The sequence below is a fragment of the Filicampus tigris genome, chromosome 6 (genome assembly GCF_054856515.1).
Source record: "Filicampus tigris isolate MCC_2025a chromosome 6, RoL_Ftig_1.0, whole genome shotgun sequence".
Classification (NCBI taxonomy): Eukaryota; Metazoa; Chordata; class Actinopteri; order Syngnathiformes; family Syngnathidae; genus Filicampus; species Filicampus tigris.
Window position 1 is genome coordinate 6,520,823 of NC_141222.1, and position 24,672 is coordinate 6,545,494.

At 40.0% G+C, this 24,672-nt stretch overlaps 2 protein-coding genes and 1 long non-coding RNA gene across 6 annotated transcripts in view; 2 read left to right on the top strand and 1 right to left on the bottom strand.

The window, feature by feature from the left end:
* Positions 1–4,199, top strand: part of LOC147145575 (uncharacterized) — a 16,855-nt gene extending 12,656 nt beyond the window's left edge. Inside the window, exons 2-3 of the long non-coding RNA XR_015087106.1 lie at positions 3,790–3,843; positions 3,950–4,199. This is a non-coding gene — a long non-coding RNA (uncharacterized LOC147145575). The remainder of the gene's footprint in view (positions 1–3,789; positions 3,844–3,949) is intronic.
* Positions 1–12,444, bottom strand: part of rasal3 (RAS protein activator like 3) — a 16,352-nt gene extending 3,908 nt beyond the window's left edge. The window contains exons 1-14 of one of the 2 annotated variants that reach the window (XM_086033096.1): positions 11,689–12,444; positions 10,211–10,333; positions 10,065–10,143; positions 8,147–8,202; positions 7,987–8,072; positions 7,083–7,212; positions 6,229–6,327; positions 5,454–6,128; positions 4,848–4,992; positions 4,628–4,772; positions 4,311–4,547; positions 3,938–4,139; positions 1,433–1,524; positions 1,250–1,363 (exon numbers count right to left, since the gene is read on the bottom strand). In XM_086033096.1, coding sequence (XP_085889222.1) covers positions 1,250–1,363; positions 1,433–1,524; positions 3,938–4,139; positions 4,311–4,547; positions 4,628–4,772; positions 4,848–4,992; positions 5,454–6,128; positions 6,229–6,327; positions 7,083–7,212; positions 7,987–8,072; positions 8,147–8,202; positions 10,065–10,143; positions 10,211–10,333; positions 11,689–12,252 — 2,747 coding nt within the window. In that variant the 5' untranslated portion in view covers positions 12,253–12,444. Of the gene's footprint in view, positions 1–1,249; positions 1,364–1,432; positions 1,525–3,937; positions 4,140–4,310; positions 4,548–4,627; positions 4,773–4,847; positions 4,993–5,453; positions 6,129–6,228; positions 6,328–7,082; positions 7,213–7,986; positions 8,073–8,146; positions 8,203–9,594; positions 9,774–10,064; positions 10,144–10,210; positions 10,334–11,688 lie in introns of those variants that run through there. The other variant, XM_086033097.1, reaches the window with a different exon arrangement.
* Positions 12,445–15,714: 3,270 nt separating this feature from the next.
* The window catches only part of LOC147145577 (SEC14-like protein 1), a 28,085-nt gene continuing 19,127 nt past the window's right edge, over positions 15,715–24,672 (top strand). The window contains exons 1-3 of one of the 3 annotated variants that reach the window (XM_086033908.1): positions 15,715–16,087; positions 16,487–16,512; positions 20,096–20,185. In XM_086033908.1, the coding sequence (XP_085890034.1) occupies positions 16,507–16,512; positions 20,096–20,185 (96 nt within the window). In that variant the 5' untranslated portion in view covers positions 15,715–16,087; positions 16,487–16,506. The remainder of the gene's footprint in view (positions 16,088–16,486; positions 16,513–20,095; positions 20,186–24,672) is intronic. The other 2 variants (XM_086033909.1, XM_086033910.1) reach the window with 2 other exon arrangements.

Here is a 24,672-nt window from a genome sequence, read left to right on the forward strand (position 1 = left end):
TGCAAAAGAAATACACATACCGGTGTGTTCCAGTCTTTACATATTCAAGATTTAGAAGTGACAGAATGGAATTTGTCAAATCCATCCATCATGTCAGCACACAATATGGGCTGTTGACTGGCAAAATAATGTGTATTGCCAGTAAACTGATTAAGATACTTTATATTTTTCTCTGCTAACTCATTACTTATTCTGGGACTGAACATAATTGAAACTGTTAAAGAGGAAGTCAACCCCAACATTGTATTTACAATATGTTCTATACGTCTCCACTAGTCTAAACACGGCAACTGGCTGTCGACTGAAAATCACATCACATTTGTTCAGGGCTCAGGTAACAACCATTCAACGGCTCACCTGTTTTCTGAAGCTGAGCTGTGATTGGTCGTTACCTGAGCCCTGAGCAACTATGATGTCATTTTCAGTTGACAGAAAGTGACAAAATGGCCACCCCCTGTGATGGACAGAAATGCGTGGATTTTACTACTTGACCCATATTCCACAAACACAATAGAATGCTGTGTTTGGACTAGTGGAGGCGCATAAAGCATATTATTGATTATAAGAAAAATTTTGGGTCGCTTCCCATTTAACACACACTCACTCAAAATAGTGACTATATGATCCACAGTATATGACTGCTCAAAAAAGGGTTCACTACACGCCAATTGTCTGAAGCTCTAGTAATGTTACGTAGTTGTACTTTGTAACAACGGCAACGCGAGGGGTTGAGGCAATAATGTGTTTTCGTATCTGTTAAATTTCTGATACATCGCTAGGCTTGTTTCCTTAAACTCAGAAAACATTGCTGGCAGCCAGTAAAAATTAAGGTGGAATAGGGAGTTGGCATAAGAATAAAAGAACATCCCACAAATGAGTTGTGCATATATGTTATATGTTGATGCCTGCCGTTTCTGGGTGAGTGGTTTATAGAGAGAGGAGCAGAGAAGAGAGGATTGTACATAGCCAGTCGCAAGCTGATGTGTGCCGCAACATGCTGGGCAGCACTGAGATCTACTAGATGGACGTAGGTGCAGTGGATATCACAGTCTGTCAATCACTGTCTGCCATGACAGACAATCACAGTCATCAGCCACAGTAATCTACTCCCCTATTTAGGACTTTGTTGTTGAACATTTGGGGTACTGCTTGGTTTTTAGAAGCTATGCATGTTCTATAGGATGTTCGAAGATGGATGAAGAGAACCAGCAGCAGAAAAAGCTCGAAAGTTGGAGGCTAAAACACATACCCGTCTCTTAGGCTCTTGCAGTCCTGAGGAAGCTGCTGGAGGGATGATTGATGAGGGCTAAATTTGCTCAAGTCTTTTGGAGGAACGTACATTGGCTTAGCTTGATTCCTTGGGCTGTGAGAGAGAAGGAACTTTTAGTAGGGTACGACAACAACAAATGATGGAATCTCAGAGTCAACATACTTGTTAATTGTGATCTGATGCATCTCGGGGCCCAGTGACTGTGTTATCTGGTTCAGAATCAAAGGCAATGGGTCCAATTTTTCAATTGTTTCCTAAAGAATATAAAAGCTCTATGTCAGCGGAGTGCGAGCAATTGAATTACACGCATCTGCAAAAGCACACACAGACCAACTACTAGAAGAAAGCAACCAAGCAAAGATTGACAGCAAGACAGTTGTGCTTGCAATTTCAGGACTTGCTTTTGTCACCAAAATCACAGCTAGTATCCTTAAATACATTCAAACTGAATGAGAGTTATCCTTCTTCATATGTCTACAAAGACTGAAGTTGCTCAGGGCTCAGATAACGACCAATCGTGGCTCAGCTTCAGAAAACAGGTGAGCCATGATTGGTCGTTATCTGAGCCCTGAGCAACTTCAATGTCATCTTCAGTCGACAGAAGTGACAAAATGTCCACCCCATGAGATGGCCGGTGCATTTTACTGCTTAACTTATGTTGCACGAATGCAATATTAATCAGAATGTCGTATTTCAACTAGAGATGTGCGCGACTAGTCGTTTGACCATCTAACCGTCTACGATTTATTAAACGTTTAGTATTTTACTAGTCGCTTAAACGCTGCATTCGCTGCAAGTATCACGCATCTTGTTCCTCATGCCTCTGCCTTGGCCTCTAAACTGAGCACCAAGAGAGAGAGTTGCTCTCAGTACCATTACTCATTACATTATTCATAATAAATGCCATGCATTGCATTGGCAAATGTATCAGAAATGTATATTTCTTTCAATTTTTCACTTTAATTCAGTCAGTTGTTATTACATCAATAGAATTTAAATTAACAAACTGTCCTTAATGTTTGGGCTAAAATAGCCCCTACCGTAAATACACAAAACATTTGCATTTTAAGCTTTGAATTCAATATGTATTCAATTTCAAGTTTTCTTGCTTATAGACTAGTCGACTAGTCGCAAATAAACTTTGAGACTAGTCGGTGGGCAAATTAGTCAAAATTCCCATCCCTAATTTCAACTAATGGGCCTGCGTAGAACATATTCTGGAAAAAAATATATTGACTTCCCCTTTAAAGTAGACACCACTCTAAAATGAGTGCAAGGACGAGAAGAAAAGTTGTCAGGGTGGCAGTAAAGAGTTCTCCAGAAAAATCGAAGGAGCTAACAGAATTTCTACAAAATACTGCCTGAGTACAATTTAAGACAAAACTAAAGCCCCGGTAGCAAAAAAAAAACAAAAAAAAAATTGGAGTCCCCACATCAATGCTGCAAATTAAAAATACTCTTTCCAACGGCTCCTGTTAATCATTGTCATTTAGAAATGACTCACCACTCTACCCAACTTATAGTGCCCTTGGCTGTGGTTATGGCTTGTCACTGATAACATACATTTATAACACATCCGTCACAAGGGACTAAAAAAAAACATAATTTAAGGTCACCACACCCAGCCACAGTACACACTGTTCATACCTGGCAGGTGCTAGTATGTCATCCAGGGCAACGACACTAAAATAATTTGTATCTACAAGCCACCAGGCTATCAAATAAACATGCTACTGTGCAAATGTCTTTTCAATAAATTTCAAGAAGGAAAAAAAGAATCGTCACCATGCATTTAAACCAGGGGTGTCAAACTCATTTTTGTCGCGGGCCACATCATAGTGATGGTGTCCCGCAGAGGGCCATTATGACATATAAATGTATATACACATACATATATGTCTTATATGATCACATACACACAACAAATTGATGGATAGCCAGTTTTGAAATTAGAAGCCGGTAATTTATTGTTCAATTATTTTTCAATGTATCTTAAAGGGGAGGATCGGTAACAAATAACACATTGCAGTATCTCATAACTCAGTGTTGTTAAAAGTGAAGAAACGTGAAGTTGACGCACAAGATTTGCCTTCACGGGCCACATAAAATGAGGTTGTGGGCCGGATCTGGCCCCCGGGCCTTGTCTTTGACACACGCGATTTAAGGTCAATGCTTCATCAGAATGGAAACCTACCTCACTCACTAGACACTATCACCTCTTTTCATCTCTTCTGATTCATTAAACATCCTGCTCTCGCTTCGGATTTTCCTTCTCAGTCGCATTCAGACTGGACTTCATCTCCTCTTGCTTGCATTCATGTACCTTATTTCTAGAAGTATTTACCATTACATTACATCACAGTTCTTTTACCATGTACCTTTATGTTCATTGTACCTTGGGCCCTATTTTGGTAGACATCTTTATTTTTGTGCCAGGGCAAGCCTTGTTTACAGTGTTTGGGAATTTAGCACGACCGTGTTGCACCTCACTAGGCTCACGAGCCTGTTTTCTATTGCAGGACCCGCCGCACCTGACAAATTGGTGACATAAAGTAGACTTGACTTTCGACCAGGTAACACCAGATGTAATGTCATTTTAGTGGATTTGATCACGGTGCAAAATGTTCTGTCCTGTTGTGTTCTGACAAGCTCAGAATTCCTTCATACCTGATCCCTCAGACAGATGATGTCAACCAGCAAGCCATGAAGCACGGCCAGTCGCAGAGGTAGATCCACATAGCCATCAAAAGAGCTCATTGGGACCTCAGCATACGGATTTGATACTGTTTGGAGAAAGCCCCTCATTCTGTCCCAGTGCTGCTGTAAGAATTCATTCATAAACAGCATGTACTCCTCCTTCTCTCCAAACCTGCCGTTGAACAATAAAGTGAAAGAGAATTATTATTATTAAATATCTATATATCTATCTCTAATTATTTTATTATTATCTCTTTTTTTCAATATATCCATGAAGATATGATGTAGAGAGTTATTGAAAGTTATGCATGATTAGACTGGCATTGCAAATAAACCTGCTCACAGTGTGAAGTTTGCCAAGTTCTGGATGACCTTGGCAGTTAGGGTGAGTGTGCGCAGGGTGTTTGGCTCTGGGTATGGTTGTGTCAAACCAAAAAGAGACGGACTGAGGACAGCGGGACACAAGAAACGAAGGAAGAGGGAAGCAGAGATGAGACGTTGACCAATCTCAGGTCTTCCTTGGTCTTCGCACAGCGACGCCCAACTTGAGAAAATCTTGTTCAACTCTTCAGGAAAGTGTCTAAAGATGTTGAAATATTTCTTTAAGTTGAAAACTATTAGCAACACCCAAATGTTTTTTCCCCCCTGTGAGCTTCTTACCCGTGGAGGTCAAAAATTTTCCGCACCACTTCGTCACACACTTTCCTCAAGTTCCTCTGGTTGTTTGATAGTTCTGAGGCATGACATCTGCGGTGATCGACTTCACAGTTGTCCCCCATTACATAGAGACGTATGATGAAGTCCCCTAAAATCAACGAGAAAGAGAGCTCTGTGAAAATATTTGTAACTAAGGAAAAACAGTTTCATCTAACATATTTACCTAGTGTGTCAATGAGGTATTTTTGCCCCACCAGCTTCATATATTCATCTATGGCTTTAGTGGCAATCGTGTTCTCTCTGAAGATAAGAGCCTCCTGCTCTCCAAGACGTTCAATCTCAGCGGTGCCCAAATCAACAAGAAATTCCTGAAACATTTATTACAGTTGCAGTCAATTTATTGCTAACTTTGTTAATGGTGATGGCTGTCAGTAACTTCCAATTAAGAAAACCTACACTTTCCATATCCTTTTGGATTGATTTTTTTTCTTATAAAAAATCCTTAGTTTACGCAGAACCCATAGTAATACACATTAACTGTATGTATTTTTGCTTTTTCTTGGCCATTTTGCAAAGCAAAATTTTGCTTGATATTAACATTCTTTGTTTTTTTTCCTTTCTTTCTTTCCACTTGATGTATGACTGTTGAATGTCGATTGCGTGGCTGAATGTTAGAAATGTTTGTACAGTTAATTAATACATGGTTTATGATGCTTGAGCAGATTATTTGCATTTTCATTTGGAAAAAGAATGTCAAGGTAGAGTCCCTCAACCGATTTTGTTGGGCCTTAACCGTTTCACCGTTTGCACGCTCTCCACATGTTTTTACCTTTGCTTTGCCGATACTCTGCAGCACATGCACAAGCGCCCCGGCCAGCTCTTCTTTTTCTTTCACGTTCAGAAGTGGCTCCAAGCTTTTGCACATTTCTACATAATGCACAGTCACGTACTCGGCAAACTCCTTGTATTTCTCCATAGGTAGAACCTGTAGATTTTGGAAACGGGCCTTGATGCGGAGAGAAGCCTGTGGCCCCAGGTGCTCTTTAGTGCCCCCTATGCCTGATATCTTGTAAGGAACGATGGGGTACCACTTTTCCTGATAGGTCCTCCCTCGGATGTGAGCTAAATGTATATTCACACTACCCAGTGGATGCAGAGCGTACTCATCTCGGGAATGGCGCTTTTTTTTGGGGTCTTCTTCGCGGAAGAGGTGCAAGGTGATTTGGGAGACGCAGGGAAGATTGTCAAGCTCAAAGAACTCTCCCCAGAATAAGTGACCTCCCCCTGAAACACCTCCGCTGCCACTCAGGCTTCCTGAAGAGCCAGTAGAGATTTCCCCAGCCAGGTTGGAACGACTGGACACCTTTCCAACAGGGTGAGTAGTGGTACGGGCAAACAGAGTTCCATCCAAGTGGACCTCACAGTAATAACGCCGTTTGGGAGGCAGATCCTTTGCTTCCTTCACCCACAGATTTAAGGAGTTCTCTGTGCGCTCAATGTTATCCTGTGAACAGTTTCACAATAGGTACATAAGGTACACATAAAAGCATTTTCTGTGATGATCAGTATATTCAGTTAGGATTTTTTGGGACCAAAGAGATCACCTTATTTGGCTGGGCAGCCCTTCTCAGGTCTTCAATCCAACGATCACGCTCTGCAGCTGAGGAGCAGCCAAAGCAGTGTGTGTTCTCCAAGTTTATGACCTATAAGTGACACATACAGTACATGAAGTATATAGAAAGTATATTGAAAGTATTACATTTTCATTTAAATACACTAAGAATATTTTAATGCTCATTTTAAACATTTGCCAGTAAACTCAATACAGATGTAGCATTTTTCCCACGTGCCATCAATCTGACAGCATAAACACAGACCAACCTATCTCAAGCCAATGTGCCCTGAAGCCTTAATGTTCTTAACCTGTTGGTTTAAGATAAAACTACAAAGTACTCAGAGCTACTTTTAAAACAAAAGGGGGACCTGACCAACCAATATTTCACAGTCAAAATGATGAATGCATGGCTTGAAGAGTACTATATACTGTCGGGCCTGGATGATACACTTTTGTCCTAATCCGATACGGGTCCCGATACTTGGGTTGCGATCCGATACCTATTGTCATGCTTAAATATTATAAAAATATATATTTAAAAAAAAAACTGAGGCATGTGTTTCCAAAGTTTTAACTTTAACTAAAATGTCACGATTGAAAAGTGCATAAACTGTTCCAGTAGCTGTTCCTGTTACACAGGCGTGCAATAGATAAAACTCCATTCACTAAGCACAACTTTAAGGACCTCAAATGTTCGAAAAGAATGTTATTGAACGTGCAAAACATCACATAAGGCATTGAAAGTATTGATACTTCATCAACGTATCAATACTTGGTATCGGCATAAAAGGTATCACAAAACATTGTGATACAATATTTTTTCCCAGCCCTACTATACTGTACCTCAAAACAGTACTTCTCCCCTAAAATTGAGCTGTGGACTGGCCTGACCACAGTACTGGCATCTGCACTTAGATCCAGACTTCCAACCGGGCTCACTGGAATTGATACAGACTCCTTCGATCCATAGTGCCTTAAATAAGAAGAATGAAAGTTATACGTTTAATAAGGTTTTATAGACCATGACTCAGACATTAATACGGAGCAATAAAATGTACAATCTCTTATTGTTGTCGAGTAATGTAATAGCTTCCATTATTTTGAATTGCATTTTCTATTGCAGCCATTCTTAATTGTCAAGGTTGGGTGGACCCAAATGCAGGAAAACGGACAGGAAATCATAAACCATTTATTGGGGGGAAAAAAGTAAAAGGATTGGGGACGTCCCCGTGTTAAAAAAAAACAAATCCAAAGACAACAGGGAAATTAGACACATATGACAAACGACACTGAAACTCGAAACTTGTGAACATACCCAGGAAATACAAAAAAACCCCAGTAATACAACAGGAAGAAGCTTTTCAAAAAATAGTATATATATGTGGCACAGTTCTGATATGCAGGATTTCCGTGCGCTGACTCAACCGTTATATAAACAATATTTATATGTATTTATTGGATGTACTAGTTTTTCTTTTAATTTGTCTTTTTTTCCACCCCAGACATTTTCTGTATGAACGTGTTATATCAAAATGTCCTGTTCCCATCCTCACACTTATAATAGCATTAACCTTTTCTTTCTAAATGGAATGGAGGACGAATGAATGTTATTGCTAATGCTTGTAGCCAATGTTCTGTGGCATATTATTCAATACGGACGGATGACCTGTGAAAGGTGGGTGTGACACTTTATAACTTTATGAATGGCGGTAGCCAGCATGTCATCTAAAATGAGCATTTAATTTACCTGCTTCCTTTGTTTAGCCCCGTGTGATTCAGTTGAGTGTTGCTATTTCTCTTGGCCTTGTTCTCCAGACGGCGCTTAATCAGTGCCTTCAGGGTGAAACATTACATTTAAAATGCGTTTGAAATAATAGATCATTATATTTGACGTGTGCCACAATCACCCGCACACCGCCATCTTCTTTCTTCGGTCGAGGGCCCACGTGGTCAGGACTACATTCTAAAAGGAACACATGCAAGAGAAACAAATATGTAAGCAACGAACTTATTGTTATTTCATTAATTATTTAATTTAATTGTGTTTTTTTTTTTAAGTAAGTGCTACAGTAGGTCACTTGTACTGTAAATTACCACCATGACTGATGAACATTTTTACTGGATTAAGGTTGGCATTTCAAATATTCAACAAACAGGATGCGGTTTTATGCAGGGATGGCAAATGTACTCACAAACTGTAATGAAGTCGAAGGCACAAAGTAGACATATTGATTCAATTCATTTACTTAAAGGGAAAGTCAACCTATTTTTTCAAGAATATGTTCTATGGAGGCCCCCTAGTTGAAACAATGCATTCTGATGAATATTGCGTTTGTAGAATAAGAGATAATCGACCCATTTTTAGCCATCTCCGGGGGTGGCCATTTTGTTACTTCTGCCGACTGAAAATTACATCCCAGTTACTCAGAGCTCAGGTAACGACTAATCATAGCTCACCTCTCTTCTGAAGCTGAGCCGTGATTGGTCATTACCTGAGCACTGAGCATTGATATCATTTTCAGTCGACAGAAGTGACAAAATGGCCGCCCCCTTAGATTGCTCAAAACGTGCGGATTTTGCTGCTTAACTCATATTCCACAAACGCAATATTAAACAGAATGCCGTGTTTCAACTAGTGGGACAGCATACCACATATTCTTGAAAAAAATATGTTTGGGTTGACTTCCACTTTAAGGAAAAATAAAAAAAGAACACACCCTGAAATGTACAGTACTTAAGTAAAAAAATTTAATGTCTGTTATATATACTACATGTTTTCACAACTTGGCACAATGACAAAAATACATACAGTATCTGCATGCATACAAAACGGTTTAGTTTCCTTCTTTTATTAACATTCATGGTGCTTGTACTGAGAAGAAAACGAAGCTAGCTAGCACCGACTCAGACTTAAATGCTATCAAAACAAAGTGTTCCCATACTGTAGCTTTAATATGCTGTGAACTGGCAAAACCTAAAACACACTATTTTAATTAAATTGGCCGTGGATGCTTTTCAGAATGTCTCGTCATCATTGTTAATGCTCACTGGTTTATGTACTACCTTATAAGTCCCAAAGATGTCCATCAATAAATCAATCATTCAAAATCTCAACTGTGGCTTGTTTACTTTACCTCTCTATTCACATCTTTTTGATGTGGCGTTGTTACCTGTATTTCTGAAGTTGAAAAAAGCAACACACCTATTTTGACCAAGTAAGGCACAATAAGTACAGAAACTGTCATCTATTTTTAAATGTACAGAGTAAAAGTAAAAAGTCAAATAACATAGGGGTTCTTTCGCTGAAAAATCTTAAAAAGCTATCTTACACTACACTCTCAGTCTTGGCACTTACCCAACGCCCCACCACAGACAATCCATCGTCTGAATCCCATCATTTAGTACGAATGGTCTTGTTTCATCAATATGTCCCCATGTAACAATCCCTCCTCTCTTTGGGAGTCCAAACTTGATACAACCAGCTAGCACACCAACCAGCAAAAAGCAATGCTAACTCTGTGCACTCTCTGATCTTGAATGAAAAGTTGCCTATGCCTTTTGCTTTCACTGGGCCCACAAGAACAACTAGTGATGCTATCTTCTACACGCATACACACACGCACAGCCACGCACACACGCACACAAAAAGAGGAAGCAATTTGACATTCATACTCGTATAAACATTCTGTCATTTCCTCTGTGGCTGTCTTCGGGAATCAAACATCTCCTTGAGCTAATTTCAGTACGGTAGTGTTTCTTTTTTTTTCAGGCAAGTGAGTATGAAATTGACACCCTGTGTTTAAATTGAATAATTTGTTTATTGACCTGTGTCGATGTCCACAAGATTCTGCATGCTGAGATTGGACAGGCAGCTGTTAACACGGCTTCGGAACCACATTGTTGGCTGGAGAGAGAGTCAAAACCCTGAAGAATTGTTTTTGCAAGTGAAAATCAGATTGTGTGGATGTTACTTCTTCCTCAGTGCAGATGAGAATCTGTCCATCTTGAAGAACACAGTTGCTAATGTTCCATAGGGTAACCTCCCGGGGTTGTGCCCACTGGTGTTTCGGGAGTTCTGTGGACACAGCTTCTTGCTCACCTTCACATAACACAGTCAGCAGACAAGCAAGCAAGCAGTTAACCGAAATGTGTTAATGCAACTCAAAAACATTCCATTATTCTGATTAGAAAACACAGCATCTAGCTCATGCAGCCTTTCTAAACCAGCAAGAACTGGACCATAATTACATACATATGCTGGCCTCTGTTTGTTTTGTATTTGGGTTTTGTACCCATCTCCCCATCACACTTGACCACTCCCATTTAAAAAGTGGAAAGTGATGCTATCTGTCTGCACAAGACACACAGAGCTGCACACTTCCTGTGAGTTTTCCTCAGTGTCCACTTCCACCAAAACGTGTACGAGGTTTGAAGCACAGCAATGCATCGTAATATATTATAGAGCCAAATTAAACCCATTGACAATCTATATGAATTTGGCTCGATCTGTTTTCTTGATATGACAGAAAAAGCCTACTCCTAAAAATGTTCTTCTGGGTAGATATTTGCCTCATTCTTTTCGTTACATTCACCTTACACACACACACCTTACGATTTGTTGCTACCTTCTTGTATCTTGTGTTGACCAAAGCCCAAAATTCTATTTTGGACATGAATATTTTTGCTGCAGTTTTTTTGTGTGTGATACAATTATTTATCTTAGCTCTAGATATGCTTAAAGCGGAACGAACCCCAAAATTTTCTTTACAAGAATATGTTCTATGCAGGCCTACTAGTCGAAACATGGCAGTCTGATTGATATTGTATTTGTGGAAAGCAGTAAAATCCACCCGTTTTTGTCCACCTCAGGGGGCGACCATTTTACCACTTGCTGTCGACTGGCCACCCATGAGATGGACAAAAATGGTTGGATTTTGCTTCTTAACTCATATTCCACAAATGCAATTATAATCTGAATCTCATTTAGACTAGTGGGGCTGCATAGAACATATTATTGCAAAGAAAAAAAAATTGTGTTGACTATCTAGGTCGCCAAACTTTTTGAAAGTGAGAGTTAATTCTTGGCTACTGATTCATGCAAAGGGCTATCAGTTTGATGCACACTTCGGAAATAACAAGTTTACTAAAATTACATTTACATGTTATTATGATGTTAATTTATGTGATGACACTGATCATATTGATGTCTCACGATAGTCAGGAAAATGGTCAATATCAACACGCAACACTTCCTATAAATCTCTGAAAGTGCTTACATTTTCAAATGATCTCTTCTACAGCATTCCTAGAAAATCACAATGTTCCATCACTGATGAACTATTTGTAGAACAGACCTGTGGGCTACTCACATGGCCCTTGGGGGCTATCTGGTGCCCGCGGGCACCACATCGGTGACCCCTGGTTTAAATTAATGAATGGACTAAGACACCTCACCTGGTAATAATGTAGGGGTGCTGTTCCGACTGTGCAGTCTGGGCCTTTTTTTGAGCTTCTGAGACACAGACCTCCAGTACTTTTTGAAGCGGGCCCCTCCCCCTCCTTGCTCAGGGTCCCAAGTGGCTTCTGCAGCAGAGGATGGTGACGGTTCTCCTTGTGGTGCACCAGCAGAGCTGGGGGAGTGGGTGAGGGTGGCTAAAAGCGACATAGGAGGCAAAGAAAGGGCCCTTCTGAAGGGATTCTTTCCCGGTGAGTTCATCTTGCTTGCTTTTTCTTCCTCACTCAGGGCCTTACGCCACAGTTGCATCTTGTTCCATTTGTTGCCCTTTTGAATCCTCTCAGTTGTCGATGCTGAAGATGCAGCTTCATCGTCGGCCACCTCATGAAGTGATTCCTTGGAGGCAGTTTGCCATTTGTAAGTGTTGAGAGGGTCGGTTGAGTCAGCTGCTTGTCCCTTGAGATGATCTGCAGAAATATTACTGTTCTTCTCTGGTGATCCTTGTTCGGTTGGAGGTGGATGAGCCGCTGGCTCTACTGCTTTTTGCTTAGTGCCCATTTTAATGATCAGGCTGTTATTGACATGTGTATCTCTTTTCCAGGGTACACGAAACAAAATAAATACTCAAAGTTGTGCAATGTATGTAGTTAATTCTTGGACGGAAACCTATTATCCGATGTGCCTTACCTTTAGCTTGGACGTACTCGTGTACAATGAGTGAGATGAAGACGCACTGGTTCTCTCTGCATCATTTCATCATTTCCTGTTTCCAAGTGACACAACATGAAACCCTCCTGAAGGTCTGTCTGTGGCCGCTTTGGTGCTGTACCCAACTACTTACTTCCTCACTCATTTTGCCAAATATCTTCACTTCATTCTTTTCACATCATGTTTGATTTTTTTCACCTCTTAATATGCAGTTGGACACACAGTGTTTTTTTTATTGATTGATTGATTTATTTGAAAGAAGCTCAAATGTGCAAACACTAAATTCTGTGACGTGTAGTTGTCAGTATCTTGCCCGAAATAAAGTCTGTTAGCCTGTTCAGCTTTGAGTCATTTTGTTCTTTGCATTATCTGTGACATAAATTTACATGTTCTTGATGGAGCATAAATGAATGTGTATTATTTAATTATTATTTAATATCTAATGCATTACTTAATTAATAAACTATAGATTACCGTCTTCCAGGTTCTCTTAATGTGGTAAAGTGTTCATGTTTTCAGATAAAATAGTACATGTTGAATTCATACCACGTACCTGGCGACTGATTATATTCTACTGATTATCTTAATAACACTGCACATGAGCATTATCACCATAATGCACAAGGGTGACGGAAGCAACTGATCTGCTTGGGGTGTGTATTGACTGTTGAGATCAGTTTCCTGTCAAGCGAGGCTGCACTTCCTGCACATTGGTTTGACAAACACTAAAAACCACTTCCTGTACTGCTCTCTGCACTGTCACGTTTAATATGCACATCAGTTTGTTTTTTTTACCGTCATACTATCCATATTTCTTGATTTTTTTTTACTTAAGAGAACATTATTTATTCATCTGTAATGATTACCTCATGTAAAAACATTCCATCCATCCATTTTCGATACTGTTTGTCCTCATTAGGGTTAGGTTTAGGGTTATATATAAAATAAATACTTAATATAATACAAATATTTGACAGTAACAAACATTTAATATGATAAACTTTTAAGAAAATTGGGCTTTTCTCCATCACACACTATACATGAAGGGAGCAGGGTCCATATACTTTAAACAGCCACCAGAGGGCTTCAAATCGTGTGACGTAAGGTTTAAACATGCCACTGTAGCAGCCACAATAATGGACATTGCGTACTAGTTAGACTGAGTATTCTGCGCCGTATGTCCTTTTAAATAATAATAATAATAATAATAATAATAATAATAATAATAATAATAATAATAATAATAATAACAATAACAAATGGCCATGTTCTGCACTTGATCAAAATTTTAAAAATCATTTTTTTTTTTAAGTTGATTATCTCTGCGTTTGACTTTCACATCTTGGGATCACACATGTATCTTTTCTGATATGGAAGCAGGGCGGATTGTCAGATTGACAGACTGCGCACCCAGTGAGATTCATGAAAAAATATACAGTATACTTTTACATTTTTTTTAAACTATTATGAAATTATTTTATAATTTGTGTTTCGTTGTGTTTTTTACTGTATTTATATTAAGAATGGCATAGTTGTGGTGGTCTACGGAAGAGTTGAACTTCATATTATTCAGTTTGTCATTTGATTTGAATATACGATGTGTCGGGACAGGAGGATTGTGTTCAGTGAGGGAAATATTCAGGCCCACCCTGATTTTTCCAGGCCCACCCATTAGCCACGTTCTGGCTCCGCCCCTGTAATGGAAGTAGTACAAACAGTTTTCTTTGGAGGACAACAATTCGCCTAAGAGGTGTGTCAGAAACATTCCAGATTTCACAAAAGATACAGAATACAGTCATTCAAACCCAAACTAACAACAATTAATTTTCCCGTTCAATGTAATCGCCAATGTAATCAACACAGTATGTGTTGTGTGACCTCGGCTTCCCGTAGCCACTGAACATTTTTCCACGTACGTTTATATATAGTGTCCTCTGTGTCAAGTCATCAGACACTGAGCAGAGTGAGTGATGATGAGCCCAATGAGGCCAAACTTAATGTCATCACCAATGATGAGTCATGGAAACGCCAGAGACTTCAGTGGAAGAGCTGCACGTCACCAAGGCCAAAGAAAACAAGACCGTTGAAGTCCCAAGTTAAAGTCAGGACGATCACATTCTTGGATGATAGGACATTGTCCTTTGCGAGTTCTTCCCACAGGGTCAGATGAGAAAGCTTCACAAGCTTTGTTCAGTGTGGAAGAGAGTTTGGGAGGAACCTGGAAGAATGAGTCCAGGAGTGCATGAATATGGGGCAGAGAAGACCGGAAAACATCTTTTAGACCCCAGGGGGATTATACTTTGAAGAGGAAAACTTGCATTTTTTAGTTCTATACAGACCACAAGGGCAAACGTTTGTGTTCATGGACCTCTAATGATTTTTTAAATGAACATGTGGGCTAGCTCATTTGTTGATGAGATAAAACAAAAATATGTTAAAATACAGTATGTCAAATATATAAAATAGCCTACTTAAAATACAGTAATAATTAGTTAGCATTTTGTGATTGTATTAGCTTTTTCTTCCCGCTTTCTTCCACATTCTAGAAACATGCATTTTAGGTTAAATCAACTAAATTGACCTCAAGTGTGAATATGAGTGCAAATGGATTTTTGTCCATATGCGCCATGTTACTGGGCAGCGACCACTCGCCGCAAGACAGCTGGGATAGGCTCCAGCACACCCACGACCACAATGAGGATATGCGGTACAAAAAATAGATGAATGGATTGTCCCAAATACTTACTACAAATAATATACAGTATCTTTATTAATCAAGCTATGCCATTGCCAGTGCATACATAGTGTACAGTACATAGTGTGTTTCTCCACTAGATGGCAGAAGACTTCAAGTCAATAGATCCAGAATTCACACTTGACTCATGACATTTGTGAGTAAACTGAGATGAGATGATCATTATTTCCACATACTGCAGCTTTGTGTGGTCGTTTGAATTGTATGGAGGCGTGGTACAATCACTTTTTTTTAAAAAAAAATGACAATAGTACTGTAAACAGACAGATTACAGAAGGCCATTTTTATGAAATAATGAAATCCATGAAAAAAAATTGAAATCTGTGAAAACCCCACAAAATATCAAGGTACACTATAGGTAAACCCCGCAATGTACAAGTTATGGTCACAAATTATAACCCCACGAAGTGAAGCTGTAATCAATGAACCACTACTGTATTTAATTTTTGTGACATTTTTGTTCAGTGGTGTGCTTTGCGATTCCTCTAATGTAAAATATATGGGTTGGAAATTTTCAGGGGCGGGAGGGGGCTCAACCTGCCAACGTCAGTGGGCGGGTTGATGACGTGTCGGGTAGGTCTGAGACAGGAGGTGGAGACTGAAACTGGAAGACAGAAATGGTCCTCCCTGTTCATCTTTCATTCACCACAGCAGGATTTATCTGAACTTGATGACCGCCTGCTTGGTCGTAAATCCACACCGCGTCCCCTGCCATTGGACCCCGAAGATATAACCGGCGGCTTGATTCAGCGGTGACATGGCTAGCTAGCAGAGCGAGGCTAACGAGCGTTAGCTTGTGCGCCACCTCATCTCCTAGAGCCCGGCGAAGTGGAGAATCGATGACAAGAATGGCCACTTCACTCGGATAGCCGAAGATAAAACCAAGAATCCGCCCAACCTTTCCCAGACAAACACCTACTTAAATAACGGGTAAGTATATTTTCAGTCACATCCTGACAACTTAACAGCTATTTGAAAAGTTGCAGTCTAACAGCAGCGCTGTTGTGTAATGGTGAAAGAAAACTGCATGCTTCACCCCACCTTCAGCTTCCGTAGCTTGATTTTAAAACTTCAACAGTTACATAATTTGTCCACTTTTATTTAAAACGAGCCTGTAGTCAAACCGCTTTTTCGGGAGGTTTAGTGCTGTAGTCATCAGATCACTAGATTGAGTGACATAATGTACATTAATTGGTCACTGTGCAGACAGAATGACATAACGCGAACAAAAATGTAAATAAAAGGTATATGAACAGAAAATGGGACAACTGACAGCAATATCTGTGCAAATGTGTTCGCCTGATGCCTTGTTTTGACGTGTCTCCAAAGTTTCTGACAGAGCCTGAAGCATGACGGTAATTATTGATGTGTGAGCATAGCTGTAGTGTGTTATTATTTTGTGTGATTATTAGTAGTCTTCCTACCAACAGTAATCCTTCCTTAAGTAGGACTGGGACCTTGGCTCCCAGCCTCCCTTACATCATTTGCTCACAAACATGTATCATCTTGCTGAACAAGCAGAACACGAATATTATAGTCATGACTCCCCGCTTCCCTGAAATGACATCAAGCACGCATGCAGAATATTTGTTCCTCCTCATAACTTGTTTTTTTCTACTCACAGTATACACAGTTTTATATGTGCATCATGGCTAGTGTAGCTTCCCTCCTTACCAGTTTCAAGTGTCTCTTACTGTCATTAATTTCTAAAGCATGAATAGTTTTTGTATTCTATTAAATGTAGTGCTGTCTTGTGACCTGTGCAGTAGCTCTAGCTGGAGATACAGTGGAACCTCTGAGAATATTTTGAGCCATATTTTCCCATTAAGAATGAATTCATACTGTATGTGTAGAAAAATGTAACTTTGTCAAGCTTCATTAACTGTTTACAATTTAACATTCTCGACTGCAAGTGTGAAAAAAGTCTACGCAATCTTAATGTTAATAACTGGGTTTACATGCAGCCAATAAACCTTTAGAAACCTTGGTATTGGCAGTATTCGGGCTTTTGAAAGCCATGTAAACGTGCGCAATACTTTTTAGAATTTAAAATTTAAAAAAACAAAATATGGGCATATTCAGGTTTTTTCAAATTGCCTGAAATAATTGCAGCTCACTTTGCAGGGCACATTCTCTTTGGCCATATTGTACAGGGCAGCCAGGACATTGAAACACATACCACTTTTATATTGCTATGCTACTAGGACTAGCAGGAAGTTCCAATTGCGGTTCAATGTTTATCAGCAAATTTGATGTGGTGTCACACACTGAAAATGTTGTTGACTGATGTGAGTCATAACATTGAAGTAAATTACCCCGGGTCAGTACTTGAGTTCAATATGGACTGATAGGCTAACGTGTAGTTGTTAGCCTTAGTTCATTAGATGACATTCATGCTTTGGTCAAAACTGCAAGACTACACAATTGTAGTGTGATTTTCACTGAGATTTTACTAATATCTATAAGTTGTGTGGTGTATTCAAGATAATTTTTTTTAAAATTTGGATTAGACCTAATATGGGTGGATTGGGGGTTAGGTGGTGGTGGCTGCAGACGGCACCTCTGAGAAATGCAGGAACTCAACGCTATGTTGTGTGTATTCACTTTTCAATATGAAACAACTTAAAAGTAATTACTTGGATGCAGTAATTTTATGCATGTAACTCCTGTTAACCCTTTAAAGATGAAATCAACCCAAGCATATTTTTTTCAAGGATATGTTCCCAGCAGGCCCACTAGTTGAAACACGGCATTCTGATTAATAGTGCGTTTGTGCAATATGAGTTAAGCAGCAAAATCCACCCGTTTTTAGTCATCCCAGAAATTTTGTCATTTCTGTCGACTGAAAATGACATCACAACTACCCAGGTCTCAGGGAACGACCAATCACAACTCACATGTTTTTTAAAGCTGAGCCGTGATTGGTCGTCCCCTGAGCTGTAGGGTAGTTGTGATGTCATTTTCAGTCGACAGAAGTGACAAAATGGCCGCCCCCAGAGACGGCTAAATACGAGTGGATTAACTCTTATTCCAAAAACACGATATTTATCTGAGTGCCTTGTTTCAATTAGTGGGCTTGCATGGAACATATTCTTGAAAAAAATATGTTTCGGTTGATTTCCGTCTTACGGCCGGGAGCGCGTGCGTTTCTACCGCTAGAGCCGGGAGCTCTTTTGCGTCTTTCTACCCTTAAAGCCGGTAGAGCGTAAACCTCATTTTCTTTTTTTTTAAATCAAATTCTCGGTCTCTTAACCAATGAAATGCATCAGAATATACACGGGACGATGTTGTGAGCCCGCAGAGGATGTTCCGGAATTCTTTTGGGTCTTAATGGCGGACGCCGTCGTTCGCGGCAGCTCTGAAATGAGTAACGGCAGTGAGATAGATGAAGCGCTTGTGGACCAGTAGAACCAGTCAAACGTGGTATATGGTTAGCATATATGTTTGTAGACAATGACAATATCGACAGCCTTGTAACAGAATAGAGGATGGTAATTATCACTCGATTTTTTTATTTTAATTTAAAAAAAAATTAAAAATAGTGCTTCTCTTGCACTAACACTTTATTTTTACATCTTCGATTGAAACGGTAACGATTAATAAAACTCGGGCCTGTGTGAAAGCCACATGTCTAAGGTCTCAAATTCTTTTGGAATTATGTTTCTATCTGCTACAGGGGCTGAGATATCAATTATTTTGTAGGTGTTAAATTTTTGGGAAAACTTCAGGTTTTCAAAGGTAATTCCAAAGACGACCTTAAGTTTTGGGGAGCTGTTTGTAATTGTACTTGTCCTACCTGGTGAAGAACCATAATGTCTTGTCCTTACGGGAGGACGCAAATCGATGAATGCAGAACCACACAGCAATACTCTGCTGCCGTGCCTCTTGTTCGCTGAAACCTGAAAATTTTCATTTTCCTTTGGGAGTTCAGTGTTCACTAGTAGATAGTCGGGATGTAACAATTCATCTAAAATCAATTTTAAATCGATTTAAAATATGCATCATGTAAAAAATAAAAGAATCATAGATTCAAGAATCATAGATCAATCATAGATTTGACTGTTATCATTACAAAAGGATTTGTAATGATAACAAATGTTATCAAAAATGTTATCATTACAAAAGGATTTGTAATGATAACAGTCAAATCTATTGTACATTTATTTATTGCCATGTTTAGTTCTGGCACTAACAAAACACTGTTAAGACAAAAGTGTAGTTAAACACCTTTTAACTACACTTAAATTAGTTCAGTTTCATGTTTTTTGTAAAGTAACAAAAGTTACTGTTTGTAACAAGGACAAAATGTGGATGTTAAAATAAAAACATGCATATGTTAAATTAAAAACATCTTTTGGTTACCAAATGAGGGATTAATTTTGTTAAAAAAGACTTAAAAAATTGAATCGAGTCGAAATCGGGAACTGAAAATGGAATAGAATCGGAGCTTGAGTGAATCGTTACATCCCTAGTAGATAGCATTTTGAAAAATGTAACAGAATGCTGAAGAGATAACGACTGCAAATAGTTAGGCTGGGTTATACGGAAATCCCACCTTAGAGTGTTTGCATATTATCAGTTGTATGACTTCTGGGGCATTTGAGGTTCCACTGTACATCATTTAACTTGTGCACTCTCTAGTTTGCAGTGATGCTGTTTGTTGTGGTCTGTTGTGCAGCCAATGCAGCATTAATTGATCAGTGGCATCCCTGGTCTCCTTTCTGATCTATGTTGTAGATTGTTAGGCTACATAATGCATGCGCACACACATGGGGGATTCAAATAGTCCTCTAAAAGACACTTTAATTAAACACTGGCTCTTGTGTTGTAAAACCAGATGAAGCCATAAAGCTGTAATTATGACATTGGTTTTTACAGCTATTGTGATGCCTTATATCATCATTTCTTTGGTTTTCAAATGTACTTATTTATTTTCAGGTTGTTGGTGTTACTACAGTTCCAAACATGGTGCAGAAGTACCAGTCACCAGTGAGGGTGTACAAGTACCCCTTCGAGCTGGTGATGGCAGTAAGTGTATTTATTTTCCACCTACCTGCATGAATATTGCATGTTATTGATGCAGTGTTATAGTGTATAATGCTAAAGAAAGCCATTGATTAACACACCTTGCATGACAAGTAACAGCGGCATAAACTTGTTCCATTACAAATTCTGTCCATCCTTCCATCCATCCATTTTCTACCGCTTATCTGTGGTTGGATTGCGTGAGCAGCAGTTTTAGCAGGGAAATCCAGGCTTCCCTCTTCCCAGCAACTTCTTGCAACTCTTCCGGGGGGGATGAGTCTAGCAGTACCACATTATCTGCGGTAAGGAGGGATGCAATACTGAGGCCACCAAGCGGACGTCCTCAACGTCATGGCTGCACCTAGAAATTCTGTCCATAAATGTTATGAACTGAATCGCTGACAAAGGCCCATACTCCCAAAGCATTCCCCGAGGGACACAGTCCAACGCCCTCTCCAAGTCCACAAAACACATGTAGACCATGTATAAGATTCACTTCCATGGGTTATTGTTCAGTCTGCCACCTAATGGCTGCTGTGTGAAACAAGCATGGTAAGTGAAAGTTTCTAACCATCACACTAGCGTTCTCATAGTCGCTGGTAGTGTAGTGGTACACGCGCCTGAGTTGTGTGCGGGCAGCGTGGGGTCGGTTCCCACTCAGTGACGGTGTCTGTGTGTGTGCCCTGCGACTGGCTGGTGACCAGTTCAGGGTGTAGTCTGCCTTTCGCCCATTGTCAGCTGGGATAGGGGAGGATAAGGAGTCCAGGGGTTGGATGGATGGATGGATGGATAGATGGATGGGCAGTACCAGTACATGGCAATTATGAAACCTTATCTTTCTCTGACGCTTTTATATTCGCTGATGTTGTTCATGTACCTTCTTTTCTTTATGTCAATAGAGCGACACTTGTTGAACCAGTTATCCATGCTTTAATTTGAATAATTACACCTCTGTTAAGAGTGGCATCAATGTCTTTTTAAAGCCTTGTCGTGTCAGAGAGGTGCTGCTTGATTTAGATCAAAATAAGCGTTCTCCACCAGCAAGCGGGAGGATGCAGGAAAACTAAATCTCCTTAGCACAGTGGCAAACAAGTATCTATTAATAGAGGGCTAACACACACACACACACGGACACACACAGATACACACACCTGGCTTAGCACATTCAGTTGGAGGGGGCTGGTAGTTATTGAAAAGATTTGCACGCTCCTAAGCTGAAGTTGAACCCTACTATGTGCTTTATTGGATGTACAAAATGTCAAAGTTTTGAAACCGCTTTGCGCTCCATTATACTGTGCATATATAATTACAAGCAATTTGGTTTTAATTTATAGTTAACCGTTTGTGAGAGTTTGCGTAATTTGATTTTGTTTGTCAGTTATCTTTCTGCAGTGTATTTCTGCATTTGAAGACTTCCACTTTTGTTTTAGCTACATAGCTCCAAATCATTACAATATCGAGTCAGTTACTTACCATGTGGTTGGCCTGTTGCAGGCTGCGGAAAGCAGATTTTGACCTCTTTCTTTAGTTTGCTGGGGGATTATGTTTAACATTTTGTATTGATGAATTTGGGCTGCTCTCTCCATTTGACTTTCAGAAAATGTGAGTCCTTTGAAATACACAGACACATTACCAGTGCTCTAGATTCCTCTGCTTTGTCCTGTACAGTTTACAGTTCGTACAATACAGTTTTGGCTACAGACCTTGAGGGGCCACGTTGCACACTGACAGGTGTTATTGAAGCGCTTCAACCTCTGGCAAACATACGTGTGCCTTTAAGTACTGTTGCATAAGTCTGCTTGGATTGCAGCCCGTTAGCTGTGTTCCACAGGGGCTACTTATGACTTAGTTCAGAAATTATTTCTGGGCTATCACCATGTAAAGCATTTGAGGGATTGCAGATTTTGTCAGACGGACGCTTTACTTGCACGCTTAACCACAACAGTTCTCTGAATAATTTTGGACAGAGTTGGAAAGAGATAAACAACAGTGCAGACCTGTCAAAGTGAATTTGTCACCCATAATCAAGTGACCCTGATAGCTAAAAGTTACAGATGTAGTTTCATCCAGAAGACTCACATTTCAAGAGAAACAACTAACTGGTGGATTTAAGAATGGTGAATAAGATTAGTTGAAGGTGGTGCATTGGTGTCACAGTGTACCTTCAACACAGCTGACTGGAGTTACATAACACTCACACAATATAACACTATTTCTAATGGCCTTGTGTATTATATCAGGGGCATTTAAAAGTACAACAACACTTGTTTTCACTGCCTTCAACTTCAGCTGCAATAGTCCCTGAAGTCTACTTCCTTGTTTCAATAACAGGAAATATTGTTGCTGCCACTGCTATTATCATCTGGTCGGCGCTCAAAGCTTTTCTCTGGGGAGTCCCGTAGGAATGTCAAAAAGCTGTACACAATACCCCTTGCGCTGTTGTTTCAGGCCTGAAGGGCCGGTTTCTGTTGGAACATAGACATGGTTAGGAATTACTTAAGGAACATTAAATATTAATTTACAACACAAGAACTAACCCCAACTAGCAGTTTAGTGTTGTTAATACCATTTGCCAAAATGGTGGTAAATGTTGTCTCCACAAGCATGCAGTTGATGGATTGAGGAACGATTCCACACCGAAACATGGAACCTGTTGACCTTATCTGGGTTGCTTATGTCATTATTTTACATAAGCTCTGTTTACTCTGTTCACATCGATGCATAAAACAGACCTTTTATAACAATATTTTTACGGCAATATACATAGTCCAGTTTTTGTCTTTGTGGTATGCATAGACAAAACAGTAAAGCAAGAATCCATATGCAGATACAGTATACAGAGCTGGGCACTTGGCCATTTTTTGCCGGTCCACCCTTGACTTGGGTACCCTTCTGCCCGCGACCCTGCGGCCATATTCATTAACATTGTCGGCCCCCGCCTCATTCCGCCCCCCGGCCCCAAAAAAAAAAAAAAAAAAAGCATCCGTGATTGACGTCGCTGCGGGAGGGACGCTAACGGCAGAGGCTTTTTAAAGATCATTAGCTCGCTAATTTACTATTCGAACCCGCTGTGGACACGCTTCAAATGCGCCAGTAGTATTTATTTGAATAAGTACTACTGGCGCATTTGAAGCGTGTGCTTACTTGCATTGCGAGCGCCGGGGTTAGATTTGTCGTATTGTATAATTATTTGGGTCCAACAGACGGCCAGAAGTCGCAGTCAAGTTACTTATTTATTTTCCACACTTCCCCTCCTTCCCGGCCTTCAAAATAAAAGCATACCAGCAAACCACTATACACTGCAGGTTTGCTCGTCTTTCCGGAAGTAGGGAATGCCAGAAGAAGTGCATGAACTCCACCTTGATGTGCTAGCGTCTGAATATACTCGTGGACACAAATTGTTTTGAAACAAGTCGGGGGGCGTCGCTTCAAAAAGACAGCGACAACAATGCCTATCGTGCCTGCTACAACCATAAAGAGAAAGAGATGACTAGACGATGCATTTAATTTTATTGCGGAAACGATCTGGAAGGTGGCGGCTAAAGGGGAACGTGGGTACGTAAATTCTTTACACACACAACGCTGCCAAACTAGTTTTGCTTTGCAGCAGCTTTGCTTCTCGACTGGAATTTGTATAGTTGGGGAGCCCAGTTCAAGTTTAAATTGCCATCACAAACTATTGCCACCAACGTCAACACGTCATCCTGAAATCATGTTCAATCGCCATTTAAGGATACTGGAAAAACTCAAATAATGCTGACATTGCAGAAGGTGGCACCTGTTCCCAGCATTAGGGGCTAGTGGCTAGCCACTAAGTGACTGCCCAGTATAGGCTGAGAGTTGTCGAACTTTTTTTCAAAGGCAGTTTAATAGGTGAAAATGACTTGGCACATTTTGATGCAGACAGCTGCCAAGGGCATAACATAAGCATAGCTTACATTTTATGCCACATTGTCTGGCATTGGCATTGGTCTGCTGCTCGTTAAGCCTGTGTTCCGCTTGGGGGTTCCCGGTGAAGGACTTCAGCCGTGTTTGCCATTTTGACAACCACACAGGAGCGTTTGACTACCCTTTAAGATTCGTTTTCAAATCGGTTTCAGTTTCTTTTGACGCAAATCATTTTAACATGTTTACATGTTCTCCCTGTGCGTGGGTGAGTTTTTGTCAGGCAGTCCAGTTAACTGCCTCATTCCAAAAATATACAGGTTAGTTAAATCAAGGCACCTGGGATAGGCCCACTTAACCGCAACCCTAATGAGGACAAGCGGTCCATTGACAGTGTATATGGCGTCATATTTAAAGGAATATCAATAAACATCGCAGTTCATATAATATTTCAATCTATGGGTAAAAAAAAATGTTTATTTGTAATTCGAAAAGGCCATGAAGTATGATCTCACCAAATGTCCGTTTTCTTTGTTTATTAATTGGTGGGAAAGTGTTAAAAGACTGAAGAGTTGGGAACAACAACAGAGTACCTACATTTCAGT